Genomic DNA, 19983 nt, shown 5'->3' with positions numbered 1-19983 from the left:
TTCTTCTATAATTTATTGCAATCAAATGTTAGTCTTAGTCCCAAGTAAGTATTTTCTATCTTTTTGTTTCACCTCTGCTCCTTTTAATTAAGAATTATATTTTGATTCCATTTTATATGTGGCCCAATCATTCCAGCTTGGCTCTCCATAAAACAAAAATAAATTTCTATCTTCTACCACTTTTTAGTTTTAGGATATTGCATACAGTAACTTGATTTTACTTGCAGTCTAAAATATTTTATGATTTATGTATATGTGTGGTCCATCCAACTCATTTGGCTTTTTGTCTCTATCACTCTGATGTCAATAAATCATGAATTAATTCCTTCTTTCCAGTACTGCTGTTCTGTATCACTTCCCATAGTGGAGCCAAAAACAGAATAAGACTGAAAAAAAAGGCAGATCTGTCAGGCTTATAAATTATGTGAACAGCCTTATGTAGAGTGTCCAACCCCGAGAACTATAAATTAGGGTTTAATAGGATGCTTTTCTCCACAGAGGTAATTTGAATTCTTCACAATTACTTTAGTACTATCAATTCTCTTCTTGCATTATATAAGATTTTGATTATTTTTAACTTGAGCACAGAGAAGAAAATCAGAAGATAATCAGCAGTACAGAATCCTAGAAAAACTAAAATTCATAGTGTAGCAAAAATATTTGAGCTAATTGAACAAAAAATTAGCCCTCGCTGGTGTGGCTCAGTTGATTGGGCATTGTCCCGTGCACCAAAAGGTTACCAGTTCCATTCCTGGTCAGGGCACATGCCTATGCTGTGGCCTCAATCCCCAGTAGGGGGCATGCAGGAGGCAGCCAATTGATTTTTTAAAAAAATATATTTTTATTGATTTCAGAGAGGAAGGGAGAGGGAGAGAGAGAGAAACACTAATGATGAGAGAGAATCATTGATCTAGCCAATTGATGTTTTGCTCTCACATCAATGTTTCTCTGTCTCTCCCTCTCCCTTCCTCTCTAAAAAAAGCAATAAAAACAAACAGGCACTAAACTTTAAAAAAAAAAAAAAAACAAAGAATTACCTTTTCGCAATCTAAATGAAATAAGCATCTTAATGGAAAAACTTGGTGCATTTTTCTGTTTCAATATGCCTTATTTTGAGAAAATATGATTTATCTCTATATTATTTTCTTTGCTGTCTCAGAGGTAACATTTTAGTTCAAATCTAAGTGATTTTTTAGGTAAATTTGTAATGGTAATAAAGTGTGGATTTCTGTCATGTCGAGGCAGTCTTGCCACTACAACTAAGACAAGCTCCTCATGTATGAAAGTAATAATGACCATTTATGGTGCATGTACTGTATGCAAAGTACCATGTGCCCCAAGTACATAAATGCATTATCTCATTTAAACCTTACAACAACTTTACCTATTGTGCAAGTTAGGTAATTTGCACAATATCACACAGCTGGTATTTGACAAAGGTCTAACTTCGAAGCCTGTGCTAAACTATATGATGACATACTTACCCTGAGGGCTAGATGCAGAATTATGCTGGCCTTGAGTGTTGACTTTTGGCTGAGAAGAAAAAGGAGAGTCCCTGGTAGTTATCTTTTAAGTTCACTTGGTTCTTTATACTCAGATGTTGACCCCAGATTTACTGTTCCTTACAGGTCTGGGGGTCAAGGTGCTGGCGCCTCAGGATCTGGGCCCTGGCTCATCCCTTGCTTAGAGTACTCCCCAAGAACCACATGGCGAATTCTAAATTGGAATTCTAGGACATTCTAGTTAGAATTCTAAGGAATTCTAATTCTGTCTTTTATTATTATTATTATTATTATGATTATTATTATTATTATTATTGACTTCAGAGAGGAAGGGAGAGAAACATTGATGTGAGAAACATCAATCGGCTGCCCCTGCATGCCCCCTACTGGGGATCAAGACCGTAACCCCTGCATGTACCCTGATCAGGAATCGAACTGTGACCTCCTGGTTCATAGGTCCATGCTCAACCACTGAGCCACTCAGCCGGGATCTAATTCCATCGTTTAAGTGTTTATTCAAATGTCACCTTCAAAATGAGGTGAATTCTGACTACGTTATTTTTTTAAATTGCACCCCTCCCCCCCAGAATTCCCATGTCTCCTGTACTCTGATCTACTCTATTTCTATAACACTTAACCTAGTACACTATATAATTTACTTCATGCTTTTCTGACCTCTTGCAAATTGTAAGATCCAAAAGGACAGAGATCTTTGTGTTGCTCCTTGACAGAGCTCCACAACAGTATCGGACGCACGGTAAGTGCTCGGTGTATTTTAGACAAGTTGCATAGTCCATTTCTCCACAGTTCACGTGCTCAGTGCGAATGAGGCTGGAGCGGAGTCCACTGCCTTTAGGAAAATCCTTGGTTATGTTTTCGAATATAATTTCTGCAAAGGTTCCCCACAGAGCAGCGAGGACAGAAATTAAGAATTCCCCAAGGGGGGTGTGCGTGTGTCTAGTTAAATATGTGAAACAATTGAAAGTAAACGTATTCCTAAGGACTAGGAATAGGGGCTAAAAATGAGTGTGGGTGTGTGTTTAATTGTTGGAAACTCAACAAAATACGGGAAGGAAACCTATCTAAAACTCAGAACTCCGGAAAGTCCCACCCATTCTCCTTAATCAACAGAATGGAACTGTGTTTCCTCAGACCAGCTCCTCAGCACACGTTTGTCTCTCAGTATAATTGTAAACACGTCTGTGAAATGATGGCTCTCTGTAATGTAAAACCTGCTTCTACATCTTTAGGCATCTTCGAAAACAACTTTGGGGTTTTTTCCCCCTTGCCTTTCTTTAACCTACTTTCTATTTTCCATTACCTCTTATTCTATTTCTATAATTCTATCAATACATGTGGAACTAAAAAAAAAAACTTTAGCAACTACATAAAACAAAAAGAAAAATAATAATTCTATCATACAGAAATCATCACTGGGTTAATATTTTCATATATATGTATATACAGGCTTTTTGTTCATACCTATGTGTATATTTTTAATACAACCAGGATAGTATGATAAGTATTACTCTCTAATCTACCTTATTATGTAATATCCTGAGTTGTTGTTTTTTTTTTTTAATGGCATCAAATCTGTTTACCATCAAAATCAGACATATGAAAGAATTTTACCATAATTTATCTGGATTGTGGTAAGGGGTAGGATTCAACAACTTGTTAGAAGACAATATTGGTTTTGTATTAACATATTCTTAGAGAGGGTAACCAAAGAAGGGATCTTAGTGGGAATGTAGCCTGTTGAGGGGACATTTGTGGGTGTGCACAGCATGGCCTGGGCTGGACTCAGTGCCTCTCCTAGGCACTGGTGATGAAGCACGCTCTGCTTACCTCCACCCTGGCGCTCAGCACATTGGACCGAAATGGCATTATCTGATTTGCCTCTTTTTCCGGACTATAAAATCCTCAAAGTCTGAGGCTGGAAAGAATAGGTAATTAATCATCGCTGCCATTTTAAAGTACTTACTGTGCATATATTATTGTATTTGAAGACTCACAAGAATTTGAGATACTGTCTTATTTTACAGAAAGTAACTGATGCCCAAGAACTAGGGAAAGTAACAAAGTATCACACAATTATTATGTGGAAGAGCTATAATGCTTTCAGTTTACCTCGGGGTTAAGCCATGTGGTACATGTTGAGGTAATTTATGAATGAATGGATGGATGGATGGATGAAATGAATGGATAGATGGATGGATGGATGGATGAAATGAATGGATAGAAATACAAAGGAATAACTTAAGGATGTTAAAAACTCATTGCTTAATTAAGTGAAATATCATTTCAGAGGGACAATTTAGCAAATACGTGCTTTTGTCGTTGTTTCCAGAGGTTATTTTAACCTGCAAATTCCCACGGAAGACGCCGGCGTCCAGATTAGAGTGGAAGAAGCTGGGGCCGAGTGTCTCCTTTGTCTACTACGGCCAGGATCTCAGAGGTAAGAAGCTGTGGACCCGAGGCGAGAGCCAGAGAACAGACACCAAGCGCAGCTGCTACCCTTTCGCTTACAAATGAGAACAGGACATAGCTGGCTACTGGAGATGTGTGTTTGTAAGTGGGAGAGGAAACCAACAGTGAGGGATGGAGACCTAGAACACAGCCCCCGGAACAGAGAACACAGCACAGAAGTAGGCGAGCTCCACTGAGGCCCTGGACCCCTCATTGCTCAGCTCAGACCTCCCGGGTGTAAAATACAATTGTTCTTCCTCTCGAGAGAAAGGAAAGACAAGGTGGCGCCGGTTGGGATGCAGGGTCACAGCTCAGTTATAATAACGTCATCGTACCTCAGTATCTCCATCACTGCAACGCTTAGGGAGTAAGACTGAGAGGAGGGTAAACGCAACTCCCTTTACCCAGTGCTTTCTCTTCTTATTTCTTATTTGTCTTACATTTCACTCCCTATTCTCCCTATTGACTATGTGATGAGCTTTTGATTTGAAGTGTTGATGGATGAAAGAAATGCTAGGATGTCTGGGATTTGTTGCACAATAACTCAGTGGTTCGAGTACAGATACGGTAAGACAGGCCCGTGGTCGGCAAACGGCGGCTCGCGAGCCACATGCGGCTCTTTGGCCCCTTGAGTGTGGCTCTTCCACAAAATACCATGGCCTGGGCGAGTCTATTTTGAAGAAGTGGCGTTAGAAGAAGTTTAAGTTTAGAAAATGTGGCTCTCCAAAGAAATTTCAACCGTTGTACTGTTGATATTTGGCTCTGTTGACTAATGAGTTTGCCGACCACTGACAGGCCATGCATTGATTGCTCTAAGGTGGGTGGTTAAAGAAAATAAGTTTGAAATAGCAGCACCCATATACAATTTTTTTAAGCTACGTTTATTGGTTGAAAAATAACTGCTTTGTGTACTGAAAGAAGTGACTTGAGGAAGGTAGTATATAGACAGTGACTTTGTATTATTATCAACACCGTTGTCTTCTTTTTCTAAAAGGTGACTTTAAAGATCGAGCTCAGATGATGGATTTCAGTATCAGGATCAAAAATGTTACAAGAAATGATGCCGGGAAGTATCGTTGTGAAGTTAGCACCCCGACTAACGAAGGCCAAAGGCTGGAAGAGAACACGGTCACTCTAGAAGTACTAGGTGATGTACTTGTATCTGTGTGATTACTGCTCCCTGCCCTCCTCCCCATCACCCAGCCCTGGGGGAAATGGGGCAACTCAGGGCCCCGGCAGCAGAGTCACAGAGACCACCAGCACCATCTTCCCTGCAGAGTCTCCACCATTTCTCTCTTCACCTCATTGGCTGATGAACTGTGACCATTACTAATTCGTGATCACAAAACCTCTCTTCATTCAAGAGGGATGTAAATCTTAATGACCCTATACTGTACGTAGGAGCATTTTCTTGCAATAGCTTTCAGCATATGCAGTATTTCTCCTACCACATAAGAGAGTATCTCATGAGATGATAAAAGAGCAGTAAAACAAATAGGTAGGCCAGGGGAAGTATTAGAAATTATTTGGTAAAGAAAAGAAATTAGCATTTATTGTGCAGCTACTATGCATCAGGCCCCTTCAAATATGTAATTTTACTTCATCGTCGCTGACAGCCTGAGTTTCACAGATGAGGAAATAGAAGTTAAATGGTTTTCCCAAGGCCACACAGCTGGTAGGGTCAGGATTTGGAGCTAACCCCAAAGGCCTTATGGTTAATTACTGTAAAATTCACTGATGGATATTAACAGCTTGTGATTACTGTTGATAGAGGAACATGATCTTTGCTCCTTCATAGATGTTAGTATAAAATACCAAGCAAGCCGAAACCGGTTTGGCTCGGTGGATAGAGCGTTGGCCTGCAGACTCCGGGGTCCCAGGTTCGATTCCGGTCAAGGGCATGTACCTTGGTTGCAGGCACATCACCAGTAGGAGGTGTGCAAGAGGCAGCTGATCAATGTTTCTCTCTCATCGATGTTTCTAACTCTCTATCCCTCTCTCTTCCTCTCTATAAAAAAACAATAAAATATATTTAAAAATAAAATAAAATAAAATAAAATACCAAGCAAGAGGAATAAAATCACTTATATTTGCCCAGCCGGTGTAGTTCATTGGTTGATCATTGACCTATGAACTAGGAGGTCATGGTTCAATTCCCAGTCAGGGCACATGCCTACGTTGCAGACTTGATCCCTAGTATGGGGTGTGGAAGAGGCAGCCAATCAATGATTCTCTCTCATCATTGATGTTTCCATCTCTCTCTCTCTCTCTCTCTCTCTCTCTCTCTCTCTCTCTCTTCCTTCCTCCCTGAAATCAATAAAAAATAAAATAATAAAATAAAACCACTTCTTTTTTCTATATAATCCAGGCTCTTTCTACAATACTAGTGACATACTAGTAAAGAAGAAATTCAGAAAACCTTGCAGGAGAATCAGCTGGAGTATTGGCCTTCTATTGCTACATAACAAGTGACCCCAAATTTAGCAGCATAAGACCCCACCCACTAATTAGCTCATGGTTCTGCAGATCAGAAGTCTGGCGTGACCTGACCGGCTCTGTGGCCAGGGTTTTACAAGGCTGAAACCTTCAGTCTAACAGAAGAATGGCCAATTGTTCTCATGCTTTGAATCTTTCTTTTTCTCTTTTGCGATGAGCCAGAGAAAACCACATTTACAAAGTGATTGATTAGGTCAGCCCCTGTCGGAACCAGTGGCTTTTGGACCTTACCTGCATCACCCAGACCCCTTTGGAGTGGTACCTAGATCAATGTTGGATGGAATAAATGAGAGAAAGTAGATGTATACCAGGGCTGGGGAATTTGGGGGACTGCCTTAAAATTCTGCTCACCTCTTAGAATTCTGGGTTTTCCTGGATTTCAGTTATCTAGTAAAGTCTGGTTTACTTACAAATCCCTGTGGCCAGATTCTCTAATTTGGCCAGTTCTAGGCATAATAGGATTAAAGGGGAAAAAAAAACCCTATTTATTTTTATTGATTTCAGAGAGGGAGAGAGAAACATCAGTGATGAGAAAATCATTGATTGGCCGCCTCCTGGTTGCCCCCCACTGGCACTGACTGGGAATCGAACCGTGACCTCCTTCCTGGTTCAGAGGTCAACATTCTACCACTGAGACACACCAGCCCAGCCCAGAATAGAATATTAGTTTGAGTCCTGAGCCTGAAAAGATACACTCAGGTTTGATTTCTTTTGAATACAGTTGGTAATAAAACATTAAAACAGTTGGTAAGGGAGAGAGTAGATTGCTTATCTGAAGAATAGTTGTATTAGCTAACATCATGCTTGCTGTTATAACAGAAAAATACTCTCAGCGAGTGGCTTAACATAATAGAAGTTTCTCATGTAGGTCAAGTCTGAATGGTTGGGGCAGAGATTGTAGTGGTAGAGTTACATAATTCTACTTGATGAGATTATTAGAGACCCAACCTAATGTAGATCTGTTATTATCAAAACAGCTTTCTGAGGTCATCATGGATGTTGACACCTACGTGGTAGTGGGAGGGGGTGGAGGAGTGAATGGATGGGGGGTGGTGCAGGAGGCTTTTATGGAGCAGGCCTGGAAATAGCACAGAACTCATGCATTTGGCAGCTAGGAAGCTGGCAAATGTGATCTAGCCATGTGCCCGTGAAGAAAGGCAATAGGTCTTTTGAACAAGTAGCCAGTCTCTCTCACAGATGTCTAATGAATCTTCTCCTGGCTCTTAAATCCTTGTTTGGCTTGTAAATAACCAATACCATTTGACTCCCATCCCTCAGTGGCTCCAGGAGTTCCAACATGTGAAGTCCCCAATTCCGTCCTGAGTGGAACCGTGGTGGAGCTGCGATGTCAAGACAAAGAAGGGAATCCAGCTCCTACGTACACGTGGTTTAAGGATGGCACCCGCCTGTTGGGGAATCCCAAACTCGACGCCCAAATTACCAACAGCTCATACACAATGAATACGAAATCTGGAACTCTGGTGAGGGCATTGCAAGCCTTGGCCCAATAACTCTTCGGCATTTGGAGGGGAAAGAAATAATTGGAACTCAAAATGATGTAGAATAGAGGGCTGATATTCTTGCTTGTTAAGTGGAGAGAGGAGAGGGCGGAAGGAAAGATGGGGGTACATGCCCAGAGAAGGGAGGGAACGGGCTGGGACCGGAGATGGGAGGACAATAGATGACCGGGGAGCTGAGCACACAGTGACCTGGGACAGAGCAGGTTGAATCATGATGACGGGTCAGGTCGTTCACTCCAGCTGCCTTCCTGGCCTGGAAAGGTAGCGTTTACAATGTCAGGGAGATGGACAGAAACTCTGGCGTGGGGAGGGGGTGCCCTTACCCCAGTGCCAGCCATGTAGGAATAGTATTGCCAACCTCTGATAGGATGTCTGTGTCGTTAAACTCTTCCATAACTAGATCATCAACAATTGACTCGGTGATTTAAGAATCTATGACTTTAGATTTTCTCATTGATTGAAAATTTCACCTTTCTAGGAACACTGATGGCAACCTAAGAAATAAGCTCTTTAAAGTTAATGACATTTAAAAATTGAAGTATTTTTACCTTTTTCTCTCTGACTTGTAAGGTAGAGAAGGAAGTCAAAATCAAGATCATTAAGCTTGAAGCTTTCTTTTTCATTCCAAAAATTTAACATGTCAGTTTTAAAATGTCTGCTTTCCCGTACTGCAGAATGACTACCACAAGCATTATCAAAAAATCTTAAAGGCCCGGTAATAATAATTTTGATGAATTTTAAAAGGAGGGTATAATGTTTCCTTTTCTGCCTTCAACCTACATGTGCATTATAACATTTAAAAACTAGCTCCTCTGGTAAATAAAAACGCATATCGACAAACTGGCTAAATAACAGGCATATCCACGGATGTGGCTACTCCCTGAGGAAGGCCACGCTCTGGCCCTCGGGGCGTCAGTAGGTGAGTCAGCAGGTCTAGTGAAACTGGGCAGAAAACTTGCCATCACACTTTGCTATATTTACTTTTCCAATTTATTTTTTCTCAGAGCAGGTGATAAAAGCCCCAAGGCGAGTCTGAAATGATAACATTCACTTTCCTCAGTTACCCTTGAAATATCTTGTGATGTCAAGGACAGAACCGGCTTAGTTTTTGAGAAATGGGCAGCAACCAAAACACAGTGTACGGGTGACGGTGACTTCCTTTTAATGACCAGTTCTAATGTGTTGGAAGATCATTGTTTTAGTCTAACTGATTGTTTGTACACACGCTTGGCCTGGAGCTCATGGTGAATATTGTTGAAGTATTCTGACTTCTGGGGGGAGTGAGAGATGCTTCCGTAGAGTTAAAATAAACGAGGAAAAGCTTTAATCCCACTACGCTGAAGTCTACGGAAAGGGAAAGTGGGTGGGAAGTGAGTAAAGAAAGGTGAGAGAGGAAAAGGAGTTAATAAGAACCTTGGCTATTAGGAACATACCTTGTATGAAGAGCAAAGACCATGAGCGGGTGCTCCTTAAAGGTTCTTGGCTCTCATGGCTAAGCAGTGACTGCTGCCGTACTGAGGTGACAGGAGGCCTGAAGGAATGATTCTGAGCACCCTCTTCCCCTCTGTGCTGGACCTGGGGGGTCCTCTACCGAGTCCAGGCACCACTGCATCCACTCCCTCCTCTTTTCCTCCCTCCCTCCCTCCCTCCCTCCCTCCCTTCCTTCCTTCCTTCCTTCCTTCTTTCCTTCCTTCCTTCCTTCCTTCCTTCCTTCCTTCCTTCCTTCCTTCCTTCCTTCCTTCCTTCCTTCCTCCTACTCTCTCTTCCTTCCAGCCTCCTGCCTTCCCTCCTCCCTGTTTTCCTTCTCATCTGTCTGCCTTTCTCCCTTCCTTGAAATCTTCCTGTCTCCTCCCCTCCCTCCTTCCCTCCGACCCTCTCCCCTTCCTTCCATCCTTCCTTTCTTCCTTCCTTCTTTCTTTCCTTCCTACCTTCCTCCCTCCTCCCCTCCCTCCCTTCTTCTTTCCCTACCTAAAATTTCCCAAGGGGATAAAACTACTAATAGCAAGTATGAAACCTATATCAAAGTCTTACCTTTCAGTTACTTTAGCAAGGAGTGGAAGGAGCAAGGGTTGGACTTCATGTTTTTAGAATTTTCAAAAATTCCACTCTTGATAGAATTTGTAATCCTACGAACCACATCGATTATGGTCCTAGGCTCCACATTGCCTCCTGGTGGTAGCGCTGGCTCTTTAGAAGTGTTAACATGTGCCGCTGCATTGAACTCAATGTGGCTTCGGAGAGCGTACCAGCCCTTTTAGGCCAAGTAGGCCTTCCCTTGCAGATGGGGTTAGCTAGGAGAATTAGAAGTACCTAGAATACTTCTAGAACACAATGTACTATAAACTTTAAGACATGCCCATTGCTTTCATAACTGTACTACTTTCCCAGTATCACACACAAAAAGATACTTCTCCATAAATCCTTCTCTATCAAATTAAGCAGGAGGCCTAGCTATTTATTTACTCCTTGAAGCTGTGGGAGATTTTTGAATTCATAGTAAAAATACCAAGTCTTAAAGTCATTGAAAAAGAAAGACCAACTTACCGCAAAAGTTCAAGGGACATGGAGTCTACTCACTGCTTAAAAAAATACATTTATTTTTCTTCCTCCCACAAAATTCCAGCAATTTAACACTGTTTCAAAACTGGACAGCGGAGAGTATTACTGCGAAGCCCGTAATTCCGTTGGATCTCGCAGGTGCCGTGAGAAAAAAATGCAAGTAGGTAAGCATGAACTACTGGCAGGAACAGATGGTTTGCTGTTAGGAGGTGTAAGGAGTTGGGGGTAAAAGGAGCAAGGGGTGGGAAAGGGCTGAGTGGTTGGGAAGATAATCTGGGGGAATGTTTAAAACTGGCATGATATGCCCTAACAGATTTGGCTCAGTGGATAGAGCGTAGGCCTGCGAACTCAAGGGTCCCAGGTTCAATTCCGGTCAAGGGCATGTACCTTGGTTGCGGGCACATCCCCAGTAGGGAGTGTGCAGGAGGCAGCTGATCGATGTTTCTAACTCTCTATCCCTCTCCCTTCCTCTCTGTAAAAAAAAACAAAAACCACCAATAAAATATATTTTTTTAAAAAACTAGCTTGATGTAAGTAGCAAAGATGCTGTTTTTAATCCACATATAATGCTTAATACTCTTGGCTTGTTTGGGAGATGGATTAAAAACAGCATCTTTGCTCCTTGCATCCAATTCTGGCTCTGCCATGTACTAGCTACATACTCTGAGGTGAATTATTTGACCTCTGTGCCTCAGTCTCCCCAAAATGGAAGTAATAATATGCCATCCTCACAGGGTTGTTATGAAGATGGAAATAATATTTGAAAGTGTTAAGAGTAGCCGTGGCATATTGTGAACACTATATAAGTGTTGTCTGTTTGACTTGTTATCAGGTTATTATTGTTAATTTTGTGGATCTTGGGAAATACTGTTAGACTTACTGCAAAGTAGGTTCTCAAAAAAGATAATTATGGATCTAGGTTGCTATAAAAAGTAGCTGCTATATATTATGTTACACAAGATGAACTTCTTAAAATCCAATAAAATTAGGGCTCAAGAATCTTTTCAGATTATAAGAGTTTCAGAACAAGCATATTATTTTTTTATTTTATTTTTAATAATTTGGTTTAATTCTTCCTGTGTGAAAACTGTGTGTTTTGAAAATGGAGTGTAACAGAGAGCTGAGATGGTACCCCAAGGGGTTAGAGGTCACTCAGGAGGGTTGTACCCTGAAGCAGAAGACTGAGGTTCCCCTTGGTTCAGTTGGTTCAGGAGCTTGTCCTCAGCATTTTGGGGTCAAAAATTCATTTTTCCAATGTGCTTAGGAGTATGCAGATATGTGTGCAGTAATGTGTATTGTCTAAGTACAGTTAAATTCAGTACTATTTTTTAAAGAAAATATAATCTTGTTAGACTTCAGGACATCCTAAAGTATAAGATATTCAATAGCATATTTTTATTTCCACAAGCAAGTTTGAATTTCCAGTGTTTTATTTTGTTTTTTGTTTTATATTCAGGGATACATGTTATCCACCAAATTCATTCAGGTGTTGATATTGATAGTCAAACATAAGCATTTGATTAATTATTAGAAACTATCTCTCTCAATGCTGCTTTGGAGTTATCATTAGGAAAATTCACCATAATCTGTTATAAAAATTAACATGATCCAGTGTTTTCCTAACTTCATTCATTCATATATTGTCCTCATGGTTTTTACCATAACCTGTACCACCTACATTATTACTATCTATTTTTTCTTTAAATGATCATGTTTAATTTTAATGCCTAATTTACCCACCTCTTAAGAAGTAATATCTGTGGTATTATGGTTTTTACATTCTAGTTACATTTTTCTAGCAGATACATAACAGGTAAAATACATAACAGATAGTATTTTAATAGTTTGTGTTTTGTTAGTAGTATCGCTTTAAGTTAGACATGATTTCCACACATCTACTCTTTCTGGTATAAGTTAGTTTAAAAGTTAAAATTAGTTTGTTTAATGCTCATCCATTGTTTCTAGGTATTTCACGCCCTTGGTTTGGAATTTATATAATTTGAAATACACAAGAATCCCTGAAATCTCATGTTCAGTTTTCTTTTTGAATTATCATTAATAACATAACCAAAAGCAGAACCTGTGAACTGTTCTAAAGAAGTTCTTTTTGAAGTATAGAAAGTATAGGTAACTGGCAAATTAACTTTTGAACCATGTCCTAAAAGTGAGTTATTTGCTCAGACTTCAAAAGCATGAAACTACCCATGTCTATGGTACAGCTGCAAACAGAAGCTGTTGGAGCTTCTTCCGTTGAAGGACTGCATCTGTCCTTCTCTTGGACATGAATTCATTCCTGGTTCATTTTGCATTCCAGATGATCTCAACGTGAGTGGCATCATCGCGGCCGTGGTGGTAGTGGCCTTAGTGATTTCCATTTGTGGCCTTGGTGTGTGCTATGCTCAGAGGAAAGGCTACTTTTCAAGTAAGTGATCTCACCCTTTGCTAGACAAATTCCTGTGGATAGAGAGTTTTCTTATGCGACACCGTTTCTCTTAAGAAGTGAGAACATTTTTTCTGGAGCCTATTTTTCCTTGCTTTTTCTGTAGTAGAGAGTATCCAAGATGACCTGCAGGTGGGTCATGAAGCACCTTGGCAAATATAGGGAGCAAAGGCAGAGCTGCCTCAGCCCAGCGTTCCGGATGGCACCACTGGATACGCAGGAGGCTCCCTGGCGTGGCCTAGTGCAGCGATACCAAGAGATAGTCAACGTGGATGGTGTTTACCATACATGTACATGCACTGAAGATCCTTTCCAGTTAGGAATTGTATATCTCAAGTGGTAAATTGATTTCTAGTTTTATGATGAGATATTTCATTGAAATCTGTCAACTGTTTTTATCAATGGATAACAGTGGAATGTTGAATGTCAAATTTAGCACAACTGTATTTAGAAGAGAATTATTCAGCAAAAACTAGAAACCTGTTACACTACAGTTGCTTCTGAACAAGGTTTTTAGTTCTTCATGTTTAGACCTCTGGTGATGCTAAATCCCAATTTGGTAATAGGTTTGATGTAAATGTGTGAGATTTAAAATTAATCTGTTTTATTCTCTTAATGCATTTCCTTTTTCCTTAGTCTTTAAAATTACCTGAGAGCTCAAAAGCTGTAGAACTCCCCCCATCAAGTCCATTGGGAATAGTGTATGAAGGAGAATTTTTAATGGAATAATATATAAATTTACAGCATAAACTAGTTTTAGATCCACTGTCTCATAGTAAACATTAATTTTGGAGTTTAGGTTTAAAATATATTCTATACAAAAATAAAACTTAAATTTAAAAGGGGTTTCGAATAATACCTTTAAGCAGGTATTGTCATAAAATGTTTCCATGAACACGGTTTCAAGGAAATTCTTTATAGTTAAGAACTGTTCTGTGGATGAATAATACTTGTTCTTTTGCATGGTACTACAAACTAGTCCTGTGTAACTTTATGAATGGAATCGGCTGAGTCCCCCTGCTGGCCACCAGTGAAAGAACAGACAAAAGATTGCTCAAAATTCTTGTCATCTTTATCTCTACTTGCAAAGAATATATAAGTATTTTTTGAAGATTTGGTAAACATTATTTTCTTAAAATAATGAGTTAAAGAATTGATTTGGGTGTTGGTAGTTCATTAGCTAAGAATGTTACTCCATTTTCATCTGGCAGAAGAGCTAAGGAGAACCATTTTCTTGAACTTGCATTTCAGACAGGGTTGGGCAAACTACAACCTGTGGACCAACTCTGGCCTGCCACTTGTTTTTTTATGGCCCATGAGCTAAGAATGGTGTTTACAGATGAACACGCACTCTACTTGAAAATAGGGAACACTAACTTTGAACCTTAATTAAGAGGAATGTTAGCTCCCCCAAAGGAGAATTCCATTATTCTGTTAACACAAGAATTTATTATTATATTTAAAAGTTTAACCAATAAAAGTTTTTGGAAGTTTGTTTTTTCTTGCTCTATAATTACCTATGTGATATCCTCAATTTCACCTCTTGGCCCACAAAGTCAAAAATATTTGCATGTGGCCCTTTATAGAAAAAGTCTGCCAACTCTTGATTTAGAAGGTACAGATGTCAGCAAGTGAGAATCAAGACTGAGAAAAAGAAATGAAGCTTAAACTTAATGTTTATGTGGATCTGTATCGTGCCATTTTAACTCTTGTACTAATGATATAAAGACTGAGAAAAAGAAACGAAGCTTATTAAACTTAATGTTTATATGGATCTGTATCGTGCCATTTTAACTCTTGTACTAACGATATATACTTATTCTTTTGTAGAGAAAACCTTCCAGTAAGTATACTTTCTTAAAATGCATGCTTGTCTTCCATACCAACTAATTTTCTGTTAGTCATCTGTTCAAAGCCAAATGTGGGGAGTTCATTTGTGAAGGTTTTTAGTCCTATGGGAAGTGACTGTGACTCAGGTTCATCAAGAAATATATTGACCTCATGACTACTTGTCAATGATGTTTGACTACCTAGAGACGAAACACATTTGTTAATTTGACTGTATAGGCATTTCCATAGTACTACCATAAAAAAATAGATTTGCAGTAATTTGCTAAATGGAAATTTTCCAAGTAAAATTTTATGCAACCAACATGTTTACATTTAATTAAATACTGATTCTGTGCCCAACACTGTCCTAGGGACTTGTGGTGACACAGCAGCAAACGAAACGGGGGGGGGGGGGAGGGGGGAGTGGAGGAAACGACACACACACAAGTCACCCCATAACCATAGTCACCACATAAAACTTCCTTTCCATGGGAAAAATGAAATTTGAGATTGTAATCTCAAGCCTTCAAAATGTTATATGTTTGCAAGTCTCTGTTTTGCATTTTCCACAAAAATCCTTAGTATACTAGCCCTAGGCTCAACCAGATACACAGGGCTTCTCTCTCTCTCTCTCTCTCTCTCTCTCTCTCTCTCTCTCTCTCTCTCTCACTCACACACACACACACACACACACACACACACACACACACACACTAATATTGTGTTGCATGGCTTTCTCTGTGGATGCTGCCTATAAATAAAGGACTTCAGTTGGGATTTCTGGCTTTTTCTTGTACCTGGCTACAAATGTTCATCTTCCTGTTGAGAAAATGTATGGAGGTAACATTGACCGAATGAGGGTATGTGTTTCAGACTTGGAAGTGATCATGTACTAAATGTCTTTTACATTCCACAAACAGGAAGAGTAACTCTGCATCTAAAGCCACTCCGATGGGTCAAAATGTGAGTATTGTTAAAGCATATTTATAGAATGGATGTGTTTAGGGAATAAGGCAAGGGAAGGAAGTAATTGTATGGAAGTGATGGGTTTTCACTTTTATTTCTTTATTTATTTAATATATTTTTATTGATTTCAGAGAGGAATGGAGAGGGACACAGATATAGAAACATCAATGATGAGAGACAATCATTGATCGGCTGCCTCCTGCAAACCCTTCACCTCCACCCCCCACCCCACATTGGGGATCGAGCTCTCGACCCGGGCAGGTGCCCTGACCGGGAATTGAACCATGACCTCCTGGTTCATAGGTCAATGCTCACCGGCCGGGTAGATTTTCACTTTTAATATACTTTGTACTAGTGTCTACCACTGGCCTTTCGAAGGAGCTGAGTAAGTGTTAGCTTCCATCCCTGTCTGCGGTGGCATGGTGCAGTTGCCCGGCATTTGTAGAGCGAGGAGGCTTTACCACACCATTATTTTTTCTTGTGGTGTTTTCTATTATTAGTCAGCCTTAGGGCTGGTATTATCCACTTCATTTTATAGATGAAGAAATTAAGACACAAGTTCTCAGAGGATTACAGTGGCAGAGCTGGGAACCAGGCACCTCGATTTTGTCAGCTTGACCAAGCAGCTCACTTCCTTCCGCACATCTGTGGTCCCAGGACACTCCTTTGGTTAATGAAAGCACTGAGAAATTTTAAGGATGTAGAATATCCTCTGCTATTGCTGAAATCTTGGAAATCATTGAAAAAATGCAATTATCATCTAACAGAGATGGCTAAGGGAACATGATTTAGACATTTGGGCCCTGGTGCACTTCTGCGTTTGTAAACACGATGTAAAGCAGTAAATCCATTGCTCAGATTTCGTAGCTCTCTGGATGTATAGTCAACTCTCTACGTTATTTTTCAAGAACACAGTGTGTGTTGGGAGGAGGGGGGAAGGTTTCCAATGCTTTTAGGAGCCTAAGCCCTTTCTTGAGAAATAGCGCACTAGTTCTCTGAACTCCTTAGTACTCTATGGCAGGGATTCTCTTAAATTTCCTCACTGGAGCTTGGGGTGAGGTGTGGGCATCAGTATTTTAAACACTTGGGTGATCCTGCTGGACACTAATATTGAACACCCACAAACTGCTCTATGGAGTTTTTTCCATCAAAAGGTTTTTTTAAATTATTTATTTGTTTTTAAATTTATTTTTATTGATTTCAGAGAGGAAGGGAGAGGGAGAAATAGAAACATCAGTGATGAAAGAGAATCACTGATTGGCTGCCTCCTGCACATCCCACACTGGGGATCGAGCCTGCAACCCAGACATGTGCCCTGACCAGGAATCGAACCATGACCTCCTGGTTTATAGGTCGAGGCTCAACCACTGAGCCACACTGGCCAGGTGTTATAATTCATATATAATGAATTCTTATAATTTCACATAATTCTGGTTTTTTTGGGGGGAGGGCTGCCCTGTGCATTGGGTAATGCTTAGCAGCACCCCTGATCTTTACCCACTGGATGCTGTAGCACACTCCTCGGAAATAAGAGTTATCCTGCTCTAATTCCCACTCCTATTGCCTTACTGTTTAGGAACAGTTTCAAAGACAGTGTCTCCTAGTATTTAATTACTTAATTCCCCATAAAGTAGATTTAATTCAATATGTGCTGGTTTGAACCTGTAAGATTCTGATACTCATAAGATTTATATATTTCTTTAAATATAAATTAATACTGTATATTTAAACTTGGCTTTTCTTTCTTTTCATAGGATTTCAAGCACTCAAAATCCTTTATAATTTAAAAGAATTCCACCTCTGAAATACACCAATACCACAGTTGTTCACAAGTTATTAAAAGATTATAACACTCTGCTTTGTCTTACATTTGCAAAGAGGTACATAAGGAGATGAAATTGGTATTTTATTAAAATTTTTATGAACACTAAATCACTTGAAATTGTTATTTTAAACAGTCTGGCATTCTGGTCAAGAAGAAAACTATAATCACTTCTTCCCACCCGACGGCGATATCAAAATTACAACTAAAGCACAGAACAACCAACATTGAAAACCATCTGACATCTAGATGAACAGATTAGGTATAACTAAGGATATACATAAGCCACTCCCAGGCTGGTAGGAGGGGCAGAGACGCATGCCGGGCTGGTCCCACACCCACACGTGGCCATTAAAAATTGGGAGAATATCTCGGCTGAATAGGTCCCCGCTGAGGAGCAACAGGTCCCAACCCCATACCAGGCCCCCCAGCCCAGGTTCCCGTGCTGGGAAGAGAGGTCCCCATAACTCCTGGCTGTGAAAGCCAGTGGGAATTGTGGCTGAGTGGGACCGAGGGATGCTGGAGTCCCAGGCATCCTTAAAAGCCCACACACAGACTCACTGGCTCTGAGCTCCAACACAGACAGCAGCACAAAAGGACATACAGGAAGAAACTGGAGTCTGGCATCAGGGCACAGCTAGACCGGCAGCTTTCTCCCAGACAGGAAGTACTGGCAGAGGCCATTGCTCCTTTGTGTAGCCCTCCCCTTCACGGAGCCAGCAGGCAGGTGCCATATCTGAGTCTCCATCAACCTGGCTAACACTGTTCACCAAGGTCACCTAACTTTTGGGCCCACTGAAGCCAATTCCAGTGGCTTTTCCATACAAACAGCCTGTCTTGGTTCATACTGAGAACTTTCCTAAAATCACTCAAAGGTTCACAAACCCCAAACTAGCAGCATCTGGCCTTGGTGTGCCCTGTACCTCTCGCTAAGCAGCCCCAAGTCTGGCACTAGAGGTAGCCAGTCTCAGTTCTCTCCCGGCATCTGCAAGCCCAGTACAAGTGGCAATCCTCTAGAGATCACTTTGTAGCTCACACCAAGTGACCCTGAGCAGGGCACAGGCAGTTTCTGACCTGGGCCTGTACCTCCCCAATATAACTGGTGGCCAGCTTCAGACCACACTAGTACCACTCAACCACCTCCACAAACAGTACGTTCAAAAGGCAGACTTGGCAGGTACCAGAGCTCCATTAAAGCAAATCCTGCTCTGTAGAGTCAGTCCCTGCACAACAGCTCCTCCACTGTAGCCAGTTCTCACAGCCAGTCAGCCTGAGGGTCAATCCCTCCCATTGACATGCCAACAGCAATCCCTCAACTATGACAGGAGGGCACATACATCCCACACAAGGAACATACCTGGAGCACCTGGCTCAGGTGACTAGGGAGACTGCACCACTGGGCCCCACAGGAAACATAGAAAACCTATTACATAAGGCCACTCTATCAAGACTGGGAGACTAGCAGTCCTACCTAATACATAGGAAGAAATGCAGGGAGGCAGCCAAAATGAAGAGGCAAAGAATCATGTTCCAAATAAAAGGAGAGAACAAAACTCCAGAAAAAGAACTAAACAAATATGGAGACAAGCAATCTACCAGATGCAGAGTTCAAAACACTGCTTACAAGGATGCTCAATGATCACAGTGAGAACTTTAACAAAGGGATAAGAAACAAAAATAGAGATAGAAAACATAGAGAACAAGTCAGAAATGAAGACTACAATAACCAAAATGAATACATTAGAGGGAATCAACAATAAGTTAGATAAAGCAGAGGACTGAATCAGTGATTTAAAAGATAAGGTAGCAGAAAATGTCCAATTGAGCCCTAACCAGTTTGGCTCAGTGTTTAGAGCCTTGGCCTGCGGACTGAAGGGTTCCAGGTTCGATTCCAATCAAGGGCACATACCTGGATTTCGGGCTCGATCCCCAGTAGGGGGCAGTGCAGGAGGCAGCCAATCAATGGTTCTCTCTCATCATTGATGTTTCTCTCTATCCCTCTCCCTTTCTCTCTGAAATCAATAAAAATATATTTTAAAAAAATGTCTAATCGAAACAGCAAAAAGAAAAAAGAGTTTTTAAAAAATGAAGATAGTGTAAGGGGCTTCTGGGACAACATTCACATTATATGGGGTACTAGGAGAAGAGAGAGCAAGGAATTGGAAACCTATTTGAAGAAATAATGAAAGGAAAGTTCCCTAAGCTAGTGAAGGGAATAGACATACAAACCTGGGAAGCACCGAGTCCCAAACAAAATGAACCCAAAGAGGCCCACACCATGACACATTGTAACTAAAAAGGCAAATGTTAAATACAGAGAGAGAATCTTAAAAGCAGCAAGAGAAAAGCAGTTAGTCACCTACAAGGGAGCTCCCATAA

The 19983-nt window shown here is 40.7% G+C and overlaps 1 protein-coding gene across 2 annotated transcripts in view; it reads left to right on the top strand.

Annotated features, from left to right (window-relative positions):
- JAM2 (junctional adhesion molecule 2) overlaps nucleotides 1–17638 on the top strand; it is a 52563-nt gene extending 34925 nt beyond the window's left edge. The window contains exons 3-10 of one of the 2 annotated variants that reach the window (XM_054713647.1): nucleotides 3853–3960; nucleotides 4966–5118; nucleotides 7746–7948; nucleotides 10611–10710; nucleotides 12861–12968; nucleotides 14817–14829; nucleotides 15737–15779; nucleotides 17537–17638. In XM_054713647.1, the coding sequence (XP_054569622.1) occupies nucleotides 3853–3960; nucleotides 4966–5118; nucleotides 7746–7948; nucleotides 10611–10710; nucleotides 12861–12968; nucleotides 14817–14829; nucleotides 15737–15779; nucleotides 17537–17569 (761 nt within the window). In that variant the 3' untranslated portion in view covers nucleotides 17570–17638. Of the gene's footprint in view, nucleotides 1–3852; nucleotides 3961–4965; nucleotides 5119–7745; nucleotides 7949–10610; nucleotides 10711–12860; nucleotides 12969–14572; nucleotides 14614–14816; nucleotides 14830–15736; nucleotides 15780–17536 lie in introns of those variants that run through there. The other variant, XM_054713648.1, reaches the window with a different exon arrangement.
- Nucleotides 17639–19983: the final 2345 nt, after the last annotated feature.

This window comes from Eptesicus fuscus, chromosome 3 (genome assembly GCF_027574615.1).
Source record: "Eptesicus fuscus isolate TK198812 chromosome 3, DD_ASM_mEF_20220401, whole genome shotgun sequence".
Lineage (NCBI taxonomy): Eukaryota > Metazoa > Chordata > Mammalia > Chiroptera > Vespertilionidae > Eptesicus > Eptesicus fuscus.
The sequence above is the reverse complement of the archived record's forward strand: the minus strand, read 5'-3'. Positions and strand labels throughout refer to the sequence as shown.